The 21,067-nt window shown below is 49.9% G+C and overlaps 1 protein-coding gene across 7 annotated transcripts in view; it reads right to left on the bottom strand.

The window, feature by feature from the left end:
* Window positions 1-20,564, bottom strand: part of AMPD3 (adenosine monophosphate deaminase 3) — a 46,035-nt gene extending 25,471 nt beyond the window's left edge. Inside the window, exons 1-4 of one of the 7 annotated variants that reach the window (XM_039244594.1) lie at window positions 20,456-20,564; window positions 12,563-12,611; window positions 10,296-10,521; window positions 137-341 (exon numbers count right to left, since the gene is read on the bottom strand). In XM_039244594.1, the coding sequence (XP_039100525.1) occupies window positions 137-341; window positions 10,296-10,516 (426 nt within the window). In that variant the 5' untranslated portion in view covers window positions 10,517-10,521; window positions 12,563-12,611; window positions 20,456-20,564. Of the gene's footprint in view, window positions 1-136; window positions 342-10,295; window positions 10,522-10,693; window positions 12,288-12,562; window positions 12,612-12,814; window positions 13,101-14,683; window positions 19,163-19,744; window positions 20,351-20,455 lie in introns of those variants that run through there. The other 6 variants (XM_039244598.1, XM_039244593.1, XM_039244596.1 and 3 more) reach the window with 6 other exon arrangements.
* Between the last annotated feature and the right edge of the window lie 503 nt (window positions 20,565-21,067).

Genomic DNA, 21,067 nt, shown 5'->3' with positions numbered 1-21,067 from the left:
CCACAGACTGGAACAGGCTTCAGGGCTGGGCATGTCCCCAGTGGCCTGGGGGACCCCGGTCTCTTCACAAGGCACATCAGCCTTCATACAACCCCCAGGGCAGCACATAGGGAGTGGGGAGCGGGAGACACCTTACCCCAGCACAGTAATCTCCACTGATGATGACCCGCTGGAACTCGGGCATGGCATAGGGCCCTGGCGTGGGCTGGCAAGTGGCTCCAGAGAACATGGGGGTAGTGGGAGACAGGACCGGACTAGCTGTCGGGGCGCCCTTCCAATCTTGCTGCGTCGGCATTTGCAGAGACAGGGACTGGGACCGAATCATCTTGAAACTTTTCTTTCTAAAAGCCAAGGACAAGGAAAAGTGGGAAACATCAGCCACTAATTGGGGCAAGTGATAAAGAGTCTTTGTAACGTGGTGGGAGAATTTCCCTCTGATTAATCACTGGTACTGACCCTACCGTTAGGAAGTTGCCTATTAGGGGCGCCTGGGTGGTTCAGTCAGTTAAGCTTCTGACTTCAGCTCAGGACATGATCTCATGGTCTGTAAGTTAGAGCCCTGCGTTGGGCTCTGTGCTGACAGCTTGGAGCCTGGAGCCTGCTTTGGATTCTGTGTCTCCCTCTCTCCCTGCCCGTCCCATTTCTCTTCTTCTCAAAAATAAACATTAAAAAAAAATTTCTTTTAAAGTTGCCAATTACACCTTCCTCTCACACACATCTCTCTGCTTGAGGTACACAATAGTCCTCCAGATACCCTTCCCTGTGGTCACTGAGAATGGTCGTGGCCTGTGCATGGCACACAGAACATTAGAGAAGGCAACTGTCTTCAGAGACAGAGAGCAGACCACACTGCAGGGGTCTAACACTGAGGGCAGGGGGAGTGAGGACCATGTCACGTTACCCAAACTCTGAATCCCAGCATGTGAACAGCTCAGGAAGGACAATGAACAGGGTCACAGATGAACAAACACCCTGTATTTCAAAGCATTCAAAATTTGGGGCACTGGAGCCAGAAGAGATCATGATGACCAATTAGTCCCACCTTTTTACATGAAGGAGTCAGGGGTCCAGAGACGGAAAAGGGCTTGCACAAGGTCACAGTGGCAGTTAGTCAGTAGCCTACTGCCTCTCTGGGACCTGCTCCACCCTGTCATGCCCTCTGCACTTTCCTGTGCCTACTCTGTGCTACCCTGGCTGCTACTACTTCTGGGCAGGCACAGATCTGTATCTCTGTTATGAGAAAGAGATCGATCAGCATCAATTTCAGGTCCCTTTGGTCACTTAGCACCAAAAGATGATTTCACAAACTCTTGGGGAAATGGGCACAGGTTGGTTCTAAAATGCCACAAGCTCATGCTTATTTTGCAGTGATTTGTGAACACTCACCACCCCAAGTCCTAGGATCTCCAGGAAGGGAGTTAACCCGCAATGAGGTAAAACCATGAGCACTCCCCTCTCCCGGATCTCTTTCTGCCTTTAATGACCCCAGTCCCCAGCATAGGCACCCAGCAGTGCCCAATGCCAGAAACAGCTGAGGACCCAGCAGGATACCCAGGGCCTACAGCCACCAGCAAAGGCCTCAGTGACCCACAGACCCATAGAACCCCTCTCTACTCCAGATACCATGACACCTAGAAGTGGCAGAGAAATTGGTTGATTTCCAAACAGGCGTCATGTGTCACCCGGAAGCGGTTGTCTTCCTCCTGACACTTGACCAGGTCTCCTCACAGGCCCATTGCTAATTTTTCAGGAACCACATTTACCTCCTCTGTCTACACACCCAACACTTGTCATGGCTCTCAGGTCCTTATCTGCCCACTTGTGTTATCACTTCTTTGGGGCAAGGCTGTTTACACCTGGAAAGTAGAGGCAGCCCCTTTTCAAGAGTCTGACTTTGCCTCACCCATGGCCCTGCATAACAGATGCACTGAGCTGTTCAGGAAACAGCCTGAACTCCAGGAGCCTGCAACCCCGGCTCTCTCCAGCCTGCCATCCATCCATTCCACAGAGCTGAGCCAAGCAACCTACCCCCAAGGAAGATGTTGACTCATGCCAGTCAATCATTCCTCAAAGGCAGGTTCACTTTGAGCAATACAGTTCTCACTTTGGCATCTTTTGGGTGTTCACACCTACAGGAAGAGCTATTACTTTGGGCTCCCTCTAATATTCTGATCGGTTCAGCAGGGCCCCATGAGACTCTGGCATTTGTGTCATTCACATGCCTGCCAGCTCAGTGTTTTTATCTCTTTGCCAACTTCACCCCCCATGCTTCAGCCAATGCTGCCTGAGGGCTGGCCTCACCAAGGAGAAGCAAGGTAACGGCTAAGGTGAGCAACAAGTAAGAAAGATAATAAAGCCCACCTTGATCAGGAAGCTGGAAGGCTGCCTAAGCCAAGAGCCCACCAGGCTTGTCCTAGGAATGTCCATATTCCTCTGCCTCAGTGAGGAACCCAGTACCCACCAGCAGGTGCCCAAAGAATTATTCTTGAAGACATCCATTATGGCTCTTGTCTTGAGTCTTCAAGCGAGGGCTAGACTGTCACATGTGAACATCCCGGGGCTGGGATCTCAGATGTTTCAGGCACAAGGGACAGGTTAAACAGATGGGGCAACGCCTCAGGGCTTGCTCACCTTGGGCAAGGGCTTGGGGTAACTAGAGGGCTAACCATTAAGCTTGTATCTCAGAAAGCTGGAAAAGCTAAATGGAGCCCAAGGACAGGGCCCTGTATTCAGTTTCTATTGCTGCACATAACATATTGCCACAAGCTTAGTGGCTTAAAACCACACCCATTTATTGGCTCATAGTTCTTTAATGTTTATTTATTTTTGGGAAAGATAGAGACAGAGTGCGAGCAGGGGAGGGGCAGAGAAGAGAAGGACACACAGAATCCGAAACAGGCTCCAGGCTCTGAGCTGTCAGCACAGAGCCCAATGCAGGGCTTGAACTCACGAAACTCAAGATCATGACCTGAGCTGAAGTCGGATGTTTAACCGACTGAGCCACCCAGAGGCCCCTTGGCTCACAGTTGTGTAAGTGAGAAGTCTGGGTAGGCTTGGCTGGGCTCTAGGCTCCAGGTATCAAAAGGCTAAAATCAAGATGATGGCATCACTGAGCTCTTATCTGGAGTCCATGCTCATCCAAGGCTGTTGGTGGAATCCAGTTCCATGTGGCCATAAGGCTGAGGTTCCCGTTCCTGGGTGGCTACTGTGCAGGGGTTGCTCTCTGATTCTTGAATACAGTCCCCTCCATCTTCACAGCCAGGCATAGCTGCCTCTGTTCTCCAAACCTCTGACTTCCTTCTACTACCAGCCGGAGGCCCCCACTCTTTATATATGTGTCATTAGATCAGGTCCACCTCTGTAGCCTCCTTATCTTCAAGTCTACTACTGTGCCACATACGACAGTATAATCGCTGAGTGATGTCTCATCATATTCAGAGAGTCTGGAGATTAGGAAGGGCCATCTTTGGTGGATGGGGTGCATTTTAGAAATTCTGTCTACCTTAGGTCCGTATCTAGTACCATTCTATTCAACCAGGGCTCAGCCAACAAAGGTGGAAAGCAGCAAGTGAGTGACTGAATGTGTGTGTGTGTCCACACACCTGTCAAGGCTGTCTGAAGCCCCACATGTGTAACAGCAATAAAAGAAGTTGTCTTTTAATAAGCATAAAATAAGCTTTATCTGGATTATAGAACCATGGAGTGTCCTAGCTGGAAAGGATTTTAAACACTACACACCCCGGTTCTGTCACTAACACAGCCTCTGCTTGAATACCTCCACTGACAGACAGCTCATTACATTTCTGGATAAGATATCAGCAATCAATCATTTATTCAAGAAACACTTACCAAGCACATACTCTGGGCCAGGCCAGTGCTAAGCACACAAACAAGGTGAACAAAACATGATCTGTTGCCACTGTTAGAAAGCATTTCCTTATGATGGGCCAAGATCTGTCTGTCCACAGTCCCACCTGTTGTACCTCATGCTCGCCCATGGGGCAACAGAGCAAGCCAGTTCTCTCTGCCACGGCTGGCACGCCCCCTCTTTCCCCCACCCACACATCCACCTGGCAGAAACTCACTCCCACCAAAGAGCTGGCAGGGTGTGGGGCTGTGAGAACATCAGCTCCAGGCCAGGCCTGAGGGCCCAAGGAGCAGCTTTGTCATCTCTGAAGCAGATGGCACTTCTGGACCACAAGAACCTTCCTGCACAAACGGGCCAAGGACATGAGTTGGTCACATGGGCTATTATTGTGGTATTTCTTAACACCTCCCTGGCGCCCCTCCCGCCCCACCTCTATGGCCTTTGACCACTCCTGCCATTCATTATGTCCCCATGTCCCCATCGTTACCCTGCTCTGTTCTCTAGCCCTCCTCAGCAGCTGGGCACCCCAGAGCCTTCTTGTAATAACATTTGATTCATATGTTAAACCTAAGTTAAGAACTCCAAGGCCCTCTTCAATCCTCTAGAGAATAGCCGGCATCTTTCCAAGGACCTTCAGAAGCCCACCACCCCTATGTAGTCTGTCCAGAGGACTTGAAGGCAGGGAAAGTCACCAGACCAAACCTTTCACCAGAGGCTCTCAATTGTGTATAGCAAGTCACTTTATTCAATAAAGTACCAAGTGCCAGGCCCCAGGATAGAAGATAGAAAATACACCTTGGACTCCAAGGGCTGACTGATGATGGCAGAGATGGCCAGACAGCTCAGCAGACTGTCACACAACAACACTGGTTGGTGTGTGAGATACTCCAGATACTTTGGGATGCCAGAGGAGACACCTGATCACACTGAGGGTGGGAGCAGAGAAGCAGCAGGGTCAGAGACGTCCCCCTGCATCATTCTCAAAGGTAGAGGGCTCACTTCAGAAGGAGCAGGCTTGTTTGAACACCTCCCCCCACCCCCCACATACTCAGATCATTCTGGTAGCCTCTCCCTCTCCAGATGAGAATTACCATTTTAAAGACTTGGGGCAAGAGAGGCGCCTGGGTGGCTCAGTCAGTTAAGCATCAAACTTCGGCTTAGGTCATGATCTCATGGCTCGTGGGTTCGAGCCCCACATCAGACTCTCTGCTGTCAGTGCAGAGCCCGCCTCAGATCCTCTGTCCCTTTTCTCTCTCTTCCCTTCTCCCTCTCACAGTCTGTCTGTCTCTCTCTCTCTCTCTCGAAAATAAATAAATAAACATTTTTTAAAATTTGTAAATAAATGTTTGGGGCAAGAGTCACAAACCAGCGTGGAGATTTACTCACAGTTTTAATCGGAATACCATTAGGTGGGGCAGGCATTCCCCACATCCAGAGGCCTAGCTGTTGCTCTTGCTTCCACTGTCACTGCAGTGTTTCATGTGAGACTGGGGAGCCGTGGCCTAAAAAGGGGAGCAGTGACTGAGACCAGAGGTCCCAGCCTATCCAGCAGGGAGAAAGCAGGCACAGCTGACTATGGTGCACTTCCGTGATGGGCAGGCGCTTGGGCCCCATGGAGAACACTTATTCCGTGTGCCCACCAGGCGACCAGTGACCTGCTCAGGTGGGTGTGGCTTTGATGCCTATCAGATGTAAAAACTCACAATCTCAACCCCCTGTTTCTCCCTTCACTTCCCTCTGATAACCTGCCCTCCTTGCCACTGTCCCCCTCTGCTCCCTCCTGACCAAGTGTAGGTCTCCACTGCCTGCCAGCTCCCTTCCCACTGCCCTTCCTCCTCAAAGCCCCCAGAGGTCAAAAGGAAGTATAATCTTTACTATCTTTTAAATGAGGCCTAATCCTCTCTATTCTTAACTTTAAAAGCAGATGAATCAAACAGTTTTAAATGAATCTCCTTTGTTAATGGCCTTGAATTTTAAAAGTTATGTAGCCATGATTTAAAAAATTTTATTAAATAGGGACACCTGGGTGGCTCCGTCGGTTGAGTGCCTGACTTCAGCTCAGATAATGATCTCGCAGTTCGCAAGTTCAAGCCCTACATTGGGGTCACTGCTGTCAGCTGTCAGCCTGTCAGCTTGTGAGCACAGAGCCCGCTTCAGATCCTCTGTTCCCCTGTCTCTGCCCCTCCCCAGAGTCCCCCTGTCTCTGCCCCTCCCCAGAGTCCCCCTGTTGCTGCCCCTCCCCAGAATCCCTCTGTTGCTGCCCCTCCCCCGCTTGTGCTCTCCGAAAAAATAAATACTTAAAAAAAAAAAAAGAAATTTCATTAAACAAAATGATTTAATAACACTGTAGCTGTACTATGCCCAACTCATAACAACTATCTCTTTATCTATTTTACTTGGGAAAGCAGCTGTTCTAGAAAGCTATATTTTTCAGACAAAGTCTGTCCCTTTTGTACCCTAATTAAAATAATAACAACTATGATGTGGCCTTTTTAATAAAATTCATAATTCCTGTATCTTAATCAGAGCGTGCTGAACATAATTTCAAGTTCTCTCGATGACTCAGAGTCATCACCGCGTTACCCGGTCATGAGCTTAAAGGCACTTTGTCCCAAGACTGCTGTGCTTCAAATTCTTATGTCTGCTTTTCATAGTTTCATCCCTCACTGGTGACTGTCAAATAATAATGACAGAAACAAGAACACTAATGATGTTCCTAAGTAGCCATGCATATTAGCTCACTTAATTCTTCCAAGGTAGGTGTTTTATTATCCTCATTGCACAGACCGGAAAATAGGCCCTTGCAGTGAAGACCTCGCCCAAGGGCACTCAGTGGTAAGACTCCGGCATCATTTGAACCCAGTGGCCTTGACTCCCACGCTTGAGCTCACAGTCACCACAATGACCCTGCCTGGAGAGATCCCTCTCTCCACTTCTAAGCTCCTTCCTTAAATCTGTCACATGATACGAAACAAGATCACCAAGCTTATCATATGAAGGAAGAATAAACAGGAGATGTTCATACTCTCTTGCACTTATATTCCAGAATGTCAGGGAGGAGCCAGAGACAACGAGGAAGCTAGGGAGAGGGTTCAGTTTCTCCAGGGACCGTCCACATCTGAATGATTGCATAACGGTGCCTCTATGCAGCAGTGAGGCTGAAAGACAGATTAGGGATGTACTGCTCTGAGAGGTAGTCCAAGGATCAGTCCATCCTTTGGCAGAAAAGAAGCCAGTGGGCAGCAGGGAGCTTTGGCCCAGCTTCCCTTTATTTCATTCAAAAGCCGGCAATGATACCCTGGAGAGCAGCACCCAGTGTCATTCCAGTATCTACAGGTGGAACCAAAGACTCACCCCTGCCTAGAGATGGAATAGCCTCATGATCAAAGTGTGGGGTTCTAGATTCAAAAGACTGTGGGTTCTTTGGGGCACCTGGGTGGCTCAGTCAGTTCAACGTCCAACTTGGTTAAGTGTCCCACTTCAGCTCAGGTCATGATCTCACAGTTGGTGGGTTCAGGCCCTGCATTGGGCTTACTGCTGTCAGCATAGAGCTCGCTTCAGATACTCTGTCCCTACCTCTCTCTGCCCCTCCCCCTCTCTGCCCCTCCCCCTCTCTGCCCCTCCCCACACGCATGCATTCTCTCTCTCAAAAGTAAACACTAAAAAAAAAAAGTCGTGGGTTCTACTCTCTCCTGTCACTCGCTCTGCATCTTCATACAGGTTAATTTAACCTCTCTGAGCCTTAGTTTCCTAACCTGCAAAATGGAAGTCAATAAGAATATCCAATTAATAAGCTTGATGTGGGGATTAAAGAATGAAAGCAGACCACCCAGCCCAGCACTGAGCCCACAGTAAGCAGTAGCAGATGCCGTCTACTCAGGAGGAAGTCGGGCAAATAGTGAACAGTTACGGGGGGCTTACTGTGACACTATTCTAGGCCCTTTCCATGTCAATTCCCTTATTCCTCACAACACCCCACAAAAGTAGCTACTGTTACCATCCCTACTTTATAGATGAGAAAGAAACTGGGGCACAGCAAGGTCTCCTAATTTTCTAAGGTCAGAGAACATACTATCAAGTGGCAGAACACAGTGGTCCAGAGAGCTGTAGCCACCTTGATGTACTATCTGTGAGGCTATTACAACTTTTCTCTGTCACACATCCACTGCTCACCAACATGGCCTAAGCCCTAGGCTGGACCCTGGGGACCTGGATACAAAACTCAAGGAGCCTCCAGTGTTAGGCAGCAGAAAGATGCAAACCAAGACCATCACATCCTAGCAAGCAGGGACAGAACAGGATTTCTGGAGAGGAGCCTATGGAGGAATTTCTGAAAACCACAGGGCACCACTTGGACTTAGAGTAAGAAGGTTTCCATTTTGCTGTTAGCCTAGGCATTGATCAGAAGAGCACACTCTCTTTCTGCAGATGTGAGGCTCAGGGTCACCCTGTAATGGAAACTGGCCTCAGAACCCCACTATTCTCAATAATAAAAAATGCCAGGACTTCTTCTCTTCTCATTATTAAGGGTCTAAAATGCTCAATTCATACAACACAGAGGGTCCTGCATATCATTCGGTTCACAAAGCCAGGCCTCTGTTAAGCCAGTGCAGTGTGGATGAGGGCCTCTACAGTCACGCTCTTCTTGACCCTCTAGGGATGAACACACTGCTGGGCCTCCAGCCACTCCCCCCGCCGCCCCAACACAGGCTGGCACTCACTACTCCTCCACTCCGTGGGTCAGAGGCCCTCACTTATTTAATGGAAGGTGGAAGTCTTTACACCTGTACTCAACTTTTTACTTCTTTCCCCAAAAGTTAAGGAGATACTGAAATTCTCTACTCCCAAGAAAGCAAAGGGTTGCTTTTAAAAATAAGGAAGTATCTTAGTCAAGGACGTGATTGGCGACTGGGTCACAGTTAAGGCTCGCGTTCTACTGTGTTAGCTCTGAGGTCTGCAGTGTGCTGGCGGGCCAGGCACCCGACTAAAGCCCTACTAGACAGGTTCTCAAACCTCTTCAATTCTTTAATTCCGCTCTCCTGGGGGAGCTCAACTGAAAGGATGAAGGCTTCACATTGCACTTGGACTATGATCCAAACGTCTCACAAGACCAGTCAGTCTGACCTGAGCCCTGACTATCCCTCCAGCCTCAGGTCTCTCTCTCCGTCTCTCTCTCTCTCTCTCTCTCTCTCTCTTTCAACAACTTATTCACCTACTTACTAGCACCCATGCTAGGACTGCTTGTCCTCAGATCCACTCCTCAACCTCCCACCCATCCCCACTCCGTGTTTCTGGATTTGTGTTAGCTGGCTTCTGGCTAGGTTTGGCCAATGGCAACCAGTGGAGAAGCAAGAAGGTGCCAGAAAGATTAAAGCCAGGTATCTCTTGCTTCCATCTCTGCTTTGGAAGCATCTCTGTAGCTGCTGCCTCTCCTCCTTGGCTCATTTTCCATTAAAAAGGCCACCAGGGTTCTAACTCCTCCACCCTGGGCTCCAGCAGCCCCATCTCCCTCTGTCATCCCTGCGGCCTCGAGTGGTAGCTGCTGCTGTAACTGCTTCGAGTCTCCGGCCTGCCTCCCTGCCCTCTGCTTGTCTTCTCAGTTCTCTGCCACCTCAGCAACCATTCCCTGAATTAAAGTCCTCCTTCCAGGGGCACCTGGGTGGCTCAGTTTGTTAGGCATCTGACTTCGGCTCAGGTCATGATCTCACAGTTTGTGAGTTCGAGCCCCATGTCAGGCTCCGTGCTGACAGCTCAGAGCCTGGAGTCTGCTTCAGATTCTGTGTCTCCCTCTCTCTCTGCCCCTTTCCTGTTCACACTCTGTCTCTCAAAAATAAATGAACTTTAAAAAAGGAAGAATTTTAAATCCTCCTTCCAGTATTTAAGTGGTTTCTGGGTTTTTTTCTGGTTAGACCCTCAGTGATACAGCATTTATCATAACTCACCATTTAAAAAATTTAATTTGTCCCATAACTTAATTGTTGTCTAGACCAACTACCTGTAAGATCACCAGAGCAGGGACTAGAAATATCTTGTTCATTAGTGCATCCTCTATGCCCAGTACAGCACCTGGCACATAGTGAACTGACTTATTTAATAATGCAAAGTACTTGTCAAGCGATGAAAAGAAGTAAAATTGATGTTTTCCAACAAATCCTCAAATTTCCAAAGAGATTATGGAACAGTCATTTGCAAATGGTGTGTATTTATGCACATTATGTGTTGTTCAAATGGCAGCAGAAAAAAAGTGTTTTTTGATCTTTTCTGCCAAACACAGGCCTGGAAACGGCCTTCAAGAAAGAAGTGGGGAATAGAGGGGTCTTGGTTAAGGAATAACCTCAGCTCCCAGGGATAGGCCCCCTATCTCATGCCCACAGCCTGCCTGGGGCTGCGCCTCGGTACACACGGGCTCTGGCTTGTGGAGACAAACCTTTTCGCCGTCTCCAGGGACTTCTGCTCCGCCAGCTCCTTCTGTAGCTCCCTCTCTTTGGCCTCCTTCTGCCCGATGGGACAGTCCTCGGGGACGGTGAAGAGGGACAGGCCATCTTTGCTGTCCTCTTCTCGGAGCACTTTAGCAAACACCTTCTCTGCCAGGAGCCGGACTTGCTCGTCCACCTCGGAGATGTTCAGCTTGGGAAACTGGCGCGGCATCTCGGCTAGCAGAAAAAGAGCAAGCGTTAGCCTCCTGAGTTCCCGGATGGCCTGAGTCAGCGGGTGGGGAAGGAAAAAATACTAACACAAGGGAAATTTCCCAGACCAAGCCCAGTGCGCCAGCTTCCAATACTAGCTCCATAAGTCATTAAATGTGAAGAGTGTAGAGCCACTCACCTTTCATGAGAAGGTAAACATCCGGAAGTCAAAGAATGACCTATTACGTGCGTTTCTGTTGTCCCAAACACAGGGGACCCACAGCATGCTGGCAGTCATACCTTTCCTGGCTTTGTTTCCATGATGGGGAAAGGATAGGAGAGTTCAGACCACTCTCCTGCAGACTGTCAGGGGGCCGTGTGCATACAGCAATGACCAGACCTCGCTCCCCACTGCGAAAGCCCAAAGGTCTTAATGATTAGCCTAAGGTCTCACAAGATGGCTGCAGTGCTCTGGGCTACCCAAAGCTACATTCTTCATCACATAAAACACCGTCTTTTGCTGAGAAAAAAGAATCTACCATCATGGTTATACCGTCTCCCAAATTTTCTGGAACTCTGAACAAGACACAGCAAATAAAATTAAGGTTTAGAGGCAGGGGTACTCTACCTTTCACAGCCTAGCTGAAAACTTACTTCCTCAAAGCTTGGCCTATCTATCTCTCTTCATACTGGCTCCTCACTATCCATAGCTGGCCTAAATTACCTGGTTGGTTCCTTTCTTTTCTTTCTTTCTGTCTGTCTTTCCTTTAACATTTATATAGGTAGAACTCATTAATAAGTACACTCTCCCAAGCTCTTTCTACTTCTTAACTCAGTGAATCCTATTATTCACATTTTACAGGTGAGAAAATGAAGGCACGGAGTTAATTAACTTGCCTGGAGTCACGCTTTCATTAATTGAGCAGAGACTTGGACTGGTCTCAGCCTTTGGCTCCCCTGCTCCTTTCCTCTCTGAGCCTCTGTTCAAAGGTTTGAACCCAGGCACCCGGTTCCCATCTCTGTATTCTTAACCACTACACTGTGGTGCTTCTCTCTGCCCAGGTGGGTGTCAGGGCAGGTCCCCTTGCTGTGCCCAACATCACACTTATGGAGTGGAGGAATACTGCATCTTGTCAACAAGCTACCTTCACTAAAGTGGCTCTGGAAGAAGGGTGTCCTGTCTACCTATTACCACAGCTTCTTTGAGCAAGGTTTAAAGAGAGAGGTGGTTTAGTCAGCCGGGAGATGAGGATGAAGGTAGGACAGGGGCCCAGTTTCCATGTGGCATGTGGCTGGGAGAGGAAACAATTACAGGAGAGGAGGGGCTCACTGAGCAGCCTTGGGACAGTCACTCTCTGTGCCACACAGTTTTCTCCTCTGTGAGATAAAGGGATGAGACTAGGCAGTCTCCAAGGTCCTCTCAGTTCTAAGTGTTGTAATTTCTAGAGAGGTACCAGAGAGGTTTCTGGTGCCCAAGGATGCTTGCTGCTCTGGTCTTCTCTGCAGCTTGTGTGCCTAATTCATGACACAGACATGAAGGAAGAAAGCAGGCAATAACTAACACCAGTCAAAGAACATCTGTGAGCCCTTGACTGTGAAACCAATTTCCTACTTCCCTCCACACCCAGGTCATGGCTTTCCTGGGCCTCTCTCCCCTCCAGGGGGTTGAGTGGGAGGGAGCTGCTGAGAAGGGAGGAAGTCTGCATGTAACTGTGCTGATCTGTGGCAGCAGAGAGCAAGACAGCGAAGGCCAGACCTGCAAAGAGGAAGAGACCAGAGCTGCCTGTGGAGATGTCCACATCCTGATAGCACACAGAAGAGGAAGCTGGAAATCATCAGAAGGGGGCCTGGGGAAGAAGGCGACAAAGAGACAAATGGAGAGGAAGACAAAGAACTAGAGTCAAAGGGAGCTGTTAGGTAAAAATGAAGCTGGACCACCATCAGCCCCTTCCCCTCCACTCTAAGGTTGCGGGTCAAGTGCAGCATTCTACAGCCCTACAGGGCATCTCAGAAGTGGACATGGCAGAGACCCAGACAAGGGGCAGCAAATGCCATAAAGCATCCATACCATTTGAAAGAGTAAACCCAGTTCCAGAAATTGCTTCTAAGAAAAGAATCTGAAAGAAAAAGCACAAAGATGTTTATCTGCACTATTTATATAAAAAGTTTTACAATGTCCAAATGAGAGCACATTCACTTGGAAAAAAAGGTCAAGCAACCAAAAGTTTATAACCAAAATTGTAATTATGAGGACAGTGCAATCACATAAAAAATATTGTGAAATAACAGTAAATGAAAAAATTAATACATAAAACTGTACCTATGCTTTGGTTGCAGTGAGATGAAAATGCATTCCCTTAAGGACAAGGACTGGAAGAGAGACACACACTCAGATGACCAGGTGACAGGACTCCGTGTGTCCTGTTTTGATCACTGATGCTGTTATAATGTCATTTTAACAAACACAAAGAAGATAGAAAGAACATAAGTATTTTTTAATGTTAATAAACATTAAAACAACTTTGAGAATAAACACTTTCTGCTTATTGTGAGTGGGTGAGGGACAGAGAGAGAGAGGAGACACAGAATCTAAAGCAGGCTCCAGGCTCGGAGCTGTCAGCACAGAGACCGACGCAGGGCTTGAACCCACCAACCACGTGAACCTTAGTTGGACACTCAACTAACTGAGCCACCCAGGTGCCCCAGAAAATAAATAGACTGAAGGGGTTTTTGTTTCTGTTTTTGTTTTTGTTTTTTTTTTTAACTTTTTTTTTTTAATGTTTTATTTATTTCCAGGAGAGAGAGAGCATGAGCAGGGGAGGGTCAGAGAGAGAGGGAGTCATAGACTGAAACAGGCTCCAGGCTCTGAGCTGGCAGTCAGCACAGAGCCCTACGCTGGGCTCGAACCCACGAACTGCGAGATCATGACCTAAGCGAAAGTCGGACGCTTAACCGACTAAGCCACCCAGGCGCCCCTGTTTTTGTTTTTTTGTAAAAGGAAAATAGGAAAAAAAACAAACTTCTACATCCCAGGTCTTGGTAATCAGGGTCCTCTCCTACCTATCCCACACCAGACATAGACCAGCCAAGGGAATTAGATCACTGAGTTCCATCTCTGCATTAGCTCTTGCCCTGGACAGAAACTGCCCACCACTCCCTTTCTACCCCCTGGCCCTTTCCCCTGCAAACATACACAGGCCTGACCCAGCCACAGCCCACCAGGCCTCCTCAGAAATGGGCATGGGGTAGAGGGTTCTTTGTGTCTGAGGGCTCTTATCACAGTCCCTGCCATGTCTTTCCATGAAGCATTTTCACCTCGCTAAAATCAACTAAACATATTTTTCAGGATCCATCTTCCTAGAAAAGATCTTCCTTCCTATTTAAATGGTTTAAATCAGCCTTTTCCCATGAAAGGTCAACACTTGTTGCTGGTAAAACAGATCCTGCGGCCAATTATCAGGGAGATGCTATACAGTTCCTCACCCCAGATTCCTCCCAAGGCACATCAAAGACTCAGGAATAGGATCGTACAGCAGCATTTCCCTAAAGACATAGATTCCTTTCGTTGCAGAAGCCATATCAACCTCTTGCAGAATTACTACCAGTGTCTTCAATAAGTGGTGAAGACTTTACTCCATACCTTAGTATAGACCAGGTAACCCAGTTGGGGTGCTGGGCTAAGTCAGTGAGCCTTAGGAGCCCGTTATACATCTGTCTTCCTGACATCCTTGGCAGAGAGCTCCCTTCTGCCAGCCCCTCCCTCCACAGCTCTGTTCTTTTCTGAGACCTACAGACACCTGGCAAGGCAGCCTTCTGTGAGGAAAGCCTGCTCTGTAGATGCCAAGCAGAGTTTCAGCTCCAGCTGCTTCTTCAAGCCTGCCTTTCAACCGTTTGTCAACTGTCAGCTGAAGTCGCTGAAGTCGGCAGGCTTGGGAGGCTTAACCACAAATTCAATCAGCTAGGGATACAGCTTATCTCGCTGTTGCAAATGACACCCTCTGATGAGCTTGAAGAAGTGTCCCAAAGTTAGAAAGCTATAAAATGCCACCATTTCAACAAACAGTAACTTTTCCTGGCACCACAGCCCCTCCAGAAAGGAAGCACAGTACCACTTAAATCCCCTCCTTACACGAACGACGCTGTTTCTTGCTCTTGCCAGACTCCCACTGTCAGAACCCATGACACAGACCTGAGCCTGAGGCTGGAATCTCCATGGCTGATCCTGAGGATGCCACACAGGCGAGGCACTCAGGCCATGGGCTGTGGATGCCCGGGAGGCTGAGCTGAGTCTGTGCGAGTGCAGCTGGCTGGGTTCTGTCTGCCGCTGCCGGGGTGGGAGGTCTCTGATTTGCATATCTGTGAGCTGCCCTGAGCAAGAGCAGGAAGCGTCTGGGCTGGAAATTCTTCCGTGAATATGAAATGTAAGTGGAAAATTTCCAAGACTCCTAAAGGGCCCAGGTAATGCCAGCTATCCACAGCCGCTGCGTGCTCAATGCAGTGTCCTGGGCCCTGTTCTCAGCCCTCTCCAGAGCAAGACACAAAGCCGCTGCTGCCCCCAACACAACAGTTCATTCAGCCTTCCTGACGGAACACGGAAGATAGGCCACTAAGTCACAGCCTCCCTCTAATGACCAGACCCCTGAAACGTGCCATACCATCACCTCTGCTGCTTCCATTTGAACTCCACCTCAGGCTTGGCCTGGAGACCAGGTCCATTCTACCAAGGGGATTGTCTACGGCACAACCTGGTCTGACTTCCCTCAGAAGGCCCCCCAAAGCAACCTCCCTGAAGGCACCCCAGCACTGGCAGGGGTGGCGCTGTGCCCGGTTATCATTAGAGCTCCTCCTCCCCCTCCTCCTCTAAAAGAGCAAGGGCTTTGAACTGTTCCCTCCTTTCCCAGGAAAGGGACAGAGACTCAGGGAGAGGAGACTCCTCAGCACTGGAACAGGCTAGGATGAGAAGCTGCCACGCCTTGTCCCACTCCTTCCTTTCTTCCCTGAAGGAAGACGACATCACAGGTGACTGGGCAGCCTGACAGGCTCTACCAGAGCCTGAGTGCATGAGCACATGCGCACGCACGCACGTACACACACACACACACACACACACACACACACGGAAAAGAAAAGAAGCACGTCCCTCTTGACCCGCCTGAGCCCACCGGCCCCATCCTCCCCCTCTTACTGCCGCTCTCTGCTCCCACGAGGACCTCCAGCTCTGACTAGCCTCCTGGGCACTGGCTGCACTCGGCCACCCTGCACCAGCAGCTGCTGCTCTCCTTAGGGACCGTGGAGCCGCCTCAAGTGACCCACAGGAGCAGTCCTCTAAAAGAAAGCCTCAGAACCCACACAGTAACTTAGACAAATGGTGTGGGTCTGGGAAATAACCGTGAGCAAAATGGCTATTTCTGTGCTGCTGTTGAAATCCTGGGGACAAGAGCCCAGAAAGGATGGGTCAGTTGTTTACTGGGAGGCTAGGTCTAGTCCTGGCTTGGGCCTGAGTCACCTCCTCATGTCCAGTTGTGAGATTGTGCCTTCCTGAGCCCACATAATGACTCCTGTGTGTGCAGAGCAGGATTACAGGGTTGACACATGATCCTCGGGCTGTTACTGGGCTTTAGCTACCCAGAGATTATGACCCACCTGTCCTCACAGCTGTTTCATAAACAGTGCGATCAGCAAGCTACAAGCAACCTAGGGGGAGGAGGATATGTATTCATTAAATAACTGAACGAACTTCAAGCATAGGGAGGGAAGGGTCCAGGCCCTTAGTACTGTTCTGCCGGGGGGGAAGAGGGGCAAGTGATTCCTTCTGTTTTGGGGAAGGGGGAGGTTCAATTGGGGCGGTATTGGGAGCATCCTAGCCCATGCATCTGAGAACCTCCCTGGATCCAGTTCAGGGAATTCTATTCTACACCTGTAACCAGACCATAGATAGCCTCAGTCTAAACAAGCATTTTTCAAAGTGTAGTCTGTAGAACATAAAAAGACAAAAGGCTTGGAAAATACTGCATACAATAATCCCATATGGGGATTCATGCACAATTCCTTCTAGCAGATTCTAAACACCAGAGAGTCCCTTAGTAAAGAAAGCTATTTGACTTTGTTTAGCCCAACACACTTATTTGACCCTCTGACCATCGCCACCATAGGAAAACACCTATTAATATCCGTGGCACAGGCTTTGGAAAATGCCTTCCACTTCGAGCCTTCATTTTCCAACATAGAGGAGGCTGCCTTCCTGAGTCCCAGGTAGGGGTGTGAGACTCACTCCATTAGGTCTGGACAGAGATGGGCAGCAGCCCAGCAAAGATAACGTAGGTCGGGGCAATGGGCAAGGGTCCTGCTAGAACCAAAGAGATAGAAGACCCTCCAGGAGAGTGGCAGTTTAGGAGGAAAATGTGGCTTGTCTTGGGAGGGCAAATTTTGCTCATGAGCTCACAAATCCATCTTGAGCCTAATATGTCACTGCCCCTGTGGCCTAGAAGTCTCCCTGGACTAAGGAGCACTGGTCTCAAGCTCAAAGACTTATTTCCTTTTTAAACAAAAATTAAGACAATCTGTGATAACTGGTCCCAGGCCCTGTATCTTCCTCCCAGGAGACCAGACTGCATTCACTTTTATCACTTCCGTGCCCCTCACAAACTCTAAGACAGGAAAGGCTAGAATCAAATTATGTCTCACCAAGAAATATACTACTTTCCCTTTTTCTGAAATGTTGCTTTCGGCTTGCCTATAGGAGTTGATTTTCCTTCTTTGTCTTCCTGAGATGTGCATGACTCACATGGCAGTTGGACAAAGGGGTTTCACCTACTAAAAACCAGCTCCATGACAGATCTTGCCCATTTCATTCACTATTATATCCCCATGACTAGAACATAGTTGATATCAATAAATATTCGTTGAATGAATGAATGCATAAAATAACAAGTGAATAAGCTAAGTGACTAATCCATCTATGGCAATCTCAAGAGCCAGTACAGCGTATGGTTAAGTATATGGACTCAAGCCAGACTACCTAGGGTTTGAATCCTGTTCCACAACTTAGTTGCATGAGCTTGAGCAAGTTACTCAATTTCTCTGGCTTAGTTTTATTCTCTACAATATGGGGATACTAACAGTACCAACCTCATAGGTTGTCATGGCAATTAATGGCATATTTACATATGCTAGAACAGGCTTGGAATAGTACCTGGCACATAGTATGTGCTTTATAAGTATTATTTATCAACATCATTGTCATCATGATATCAGGTACAAGAGAGAGTCCAACTGGGAAAACAAAACATGACGCTTCACCTAGACACTGAGTCCTTTTATTCAACATTATTTATTGAGTACTGTTGTATGCCAGGCACTCTCTCTCTCAAGCTCCAATTTGGAAGCAAGAAGGAAACCATGTTTAAATGTGAAACCAGATCAGTAGGAATAGCTTCCTCCTCTAGGCTTGATACTTCTTGCTGACTTTGTATGGCTAGGGCTACAGCCATGAGCCCATCTTCCTATGCCTTAGCCTCTTATATATCAAAGCCCAAAGACATGGTCTGCTCTCCTCGATATGCAGCCATCACTCAAAAGATCTAAGAGATTAATATATTCGAGGGAAGAACCAGGAAGGCCATAAGTAGCTTTAGGAGAGTAAAGGTATCTCCTTGCTTAATCCTAAGGATATATTTCATCTGCCTAAGGTATTTTCAATACCTGGGATTGATTTTAGAGCCATTTGAAGAGTGATTTGCCTAGTGTAAGGGCAAGAAAAATAGGCCTCATCTCTTAAAGAACTTTCTGATCTCTCTGAAAGCTACTCATCCCTTATTTAGGATCTCAAAAGGATTGAGGGTATGCTGAGGATGGAGCTAAGAGGTCGAAGAGTCTCCTAGCAGCCCATCCATGCAAACTCCATGATTCTTAGGTAGGGCAGCTGGGTACCATCATCTTCACAGCAAGCCAGCCCCTCAGAGTTTCACCTAGAATTACAACCAGGCCAAGCTCATTATTCCAAACCTGCTGTCAACACTTGGAGAGGTGAGAGCTGATAGGGGCTCTGTCTGACTGGCTCAGTAGCTCAACTACCACTCAGCATTGATGCTTCACAGCCAGGGGAGGAATTTCTCCCATGAGAGCTCCAGCTGCTGACAGCTTTTCCCTGAAGCTAGCCAATTGTTGGCCACCATGTCAAGGGGGATAGCCAACATGGGCTCGGGACCCTGCTAAAATTCCTTCCTCCCAGCTTTCACCTGGCTTCTTTGCTAATCCGTCACCCCCAAGCTTCCAGATACATACAGGGACCTAAAAATTTGGGGAAATGACACTGTAGTTAGCAAGCCTCTTCTACTCCACGGTCCCTGGAAACTCACCCCAGAGGCCTCTGCCAGCCAAGAAGAGCCATTAGGAGCTGCACGGGCAAAGCAGCTACCAGGAAGTTCAAGGGCAAAAAGCAGACTTCCAGGAGCCAATACACGTCCCATGCTGGGAGACAGCCAGAAGAGGTAAGGATGAAGGCCTCAAATGAACCCATCACCCTGTCATTCTGTCCACTTCCCTGCCTTTAGGTGGAAGTGCCCCCCCCCGCGCCCCCCCGCAGTGAGCATCTGGCCAGTCCTCAAGCACCTAGAAACTTGTCCGGGAACTTAAGTGGCGGCATGCCCCTTAATTTCTCTAAAAGTAGGCCGCCAGGGAGCTGAGATGAGGCTGGCTCACCTGAGGTCTCTGGAGCCCAGGCCACCGCAGAGAGCGGCAGGAATACCCGCAAGGACCCAAGCAGGGCTGAGCCCCGGGTCGGCGCCGCCGGGGTAGGCTGGGAAGCCCAGAGCCGAGATTCCGACCTCGGGGCACTCCGACTCGCGTCCCGGGCAGGAGGGGCGGCGGGGCACGGGCCCAAGGTCAGCAGCGCGGCATCCCGCGCCCTCATAGGGTTCGGGTGCCAGGGCCCTGCCGTGGGCCCGCAGGGGGCGGCCGCCAGGCTGGAGCGCAGGTGGCGGCACTGAGCAGGGCGCACGGCGAGCGCCGCGGAGGGGCTGCCCGGCACCGCCGCGGGCTGGGGCCGGGCCTGCACCAGGCCGCGCCCCCCGCTTGCTCACCGGGAGCCCGCGGTGCAGCCCCGCGGCAGGGGCGTGGACCGAGCCTTCTGCGGGCGCAGCGCCGTGGCGCCCGCACCTCCGAGACCCCGCGCCGGCCCGGCCAGAGGAGGAGAGCCGCCTCCTCACGGAAGAAGCCCGCCAGCCGCGCGCCGCCCCAGTCGGTGCCCTACCTGGGCGCGGAGCGGAGAGGCGACGAGCGGGCAGCAGAGCGGCGCGGGCCGAGCCGCCGCCGCCGCCGCGCAGGTCCGCCTGCCCGCCAACCAGGCCTGCCCGCCGCTACCTGAGGCGCCGGCTTGGCGCTGCCAACAGGAAACTTGAGAGCGCCAGGGGCGCGGCGGCCGCCTTGGTCCCCCGGCCGGAAACGCTCCCGCCGCAGCCCGGGGTCAGGCCCTAGCCGGGCTCCTCGGACCTCGCCGCCGCTGCCACCCGCCGGGCCTTGAGAGCACTCCCCGCAATGCTCGGACTTGCCCGAACCTCTTCCCCCGCCAGGACGTTTCCCAAGGTGAGAGCCTGGGGCCACGGCCCCCGAACAGGTGACTTACTCCCTGTAGCTGAACGGACCTGAAAGCATCGGCTTTCCGTCTGGTCCCTTGATCACCTTCCTGCCCCTCCCAGCACGCGCGCACATACACACGCACGCACATACACACACACACACTCGTATACTCCTTCTACAAGACTCTGCTCCCCAGCTTACACACCCGCCCTTCCAAGTCACGCCCGACCTCCTAGGTGCTAAATGCAATGGGTGCCGTGTAGCCCCTTCCTGGCCCCTCCCCAGCATTTGGACCTGCTGACCACGCCTTCCTTCCCGGATCGCTAGGGGTACAAAAGTTTCCAGAGTTGGCGCTTGCTGCTTTCTCTCCAAATGTTCTACTTCCCTTGGTGACTGCTGCTTCTTGGCGTCCAAGGCTTGGCTTTTCTTTGTGGTGTTCCCCTCTGGTCCCACAGCTGCCTGTCTCCTCTGTCCTTCTGCGAGCCCATCCAGTCCTCCGGTTTCAACAAACTCCCGACTGCTAACGACTTTGGAACTTTATCTCCAGCTCAGGAAGTCCTAGTGATGCAGATAACTTATCAGCTTCCTGAGGTCCATCTCCACTCGAGGTTTGTAGGCCCGAACTCAAACTCCTAATTTCCTTCGAAGAACGTGCCAGAACCTGCCTCTGCTCCTGTGTTTCTAGTCTTAGTGAATGATAGCACCACCTCCCACTACCCAGACTATATTGGGGAGCCATCCTTGACTCTCTCCCTTTCATCTCTCACATCAAATTTGTCACCAAAGGAGGAAATGGAACTAGTCATTAGTGAGCACCCACGGTGTCCTCACTGTGCTAACTGCTGTCAGTCACATGGTTGCCTCATTTGAGTACCAAGCTTTATTCCTTCTACCTGGCAGCCTGGTATTTACAATTCATTTATTTATAAATGATATGAACATGCAACTGTATTAATATGTATCATAAAGCACACCTAGAACTGTCAAAGGATCTAGT

This window comes from Hyaena hyaena, unplaced genomic scaffold (assembly GCF_003009895.1).
Source record: "Hyaena hyaena isolate Hyena2069 unplaced genomic scaffold, ASM300989v1 scaffold_245, whole genome shotgun sequence".
Taxonomy (NCBI): Eukaryota; Metazoa; Chordata; class Mammalia; order Carnivora; family Hyaenidae; genus Hyaena; species Hyaena hyaena.
Note: the sequence above shows the minus strand (reverse complement) of the source record. Positions and strands in the feature narration are given on the sequence as shown.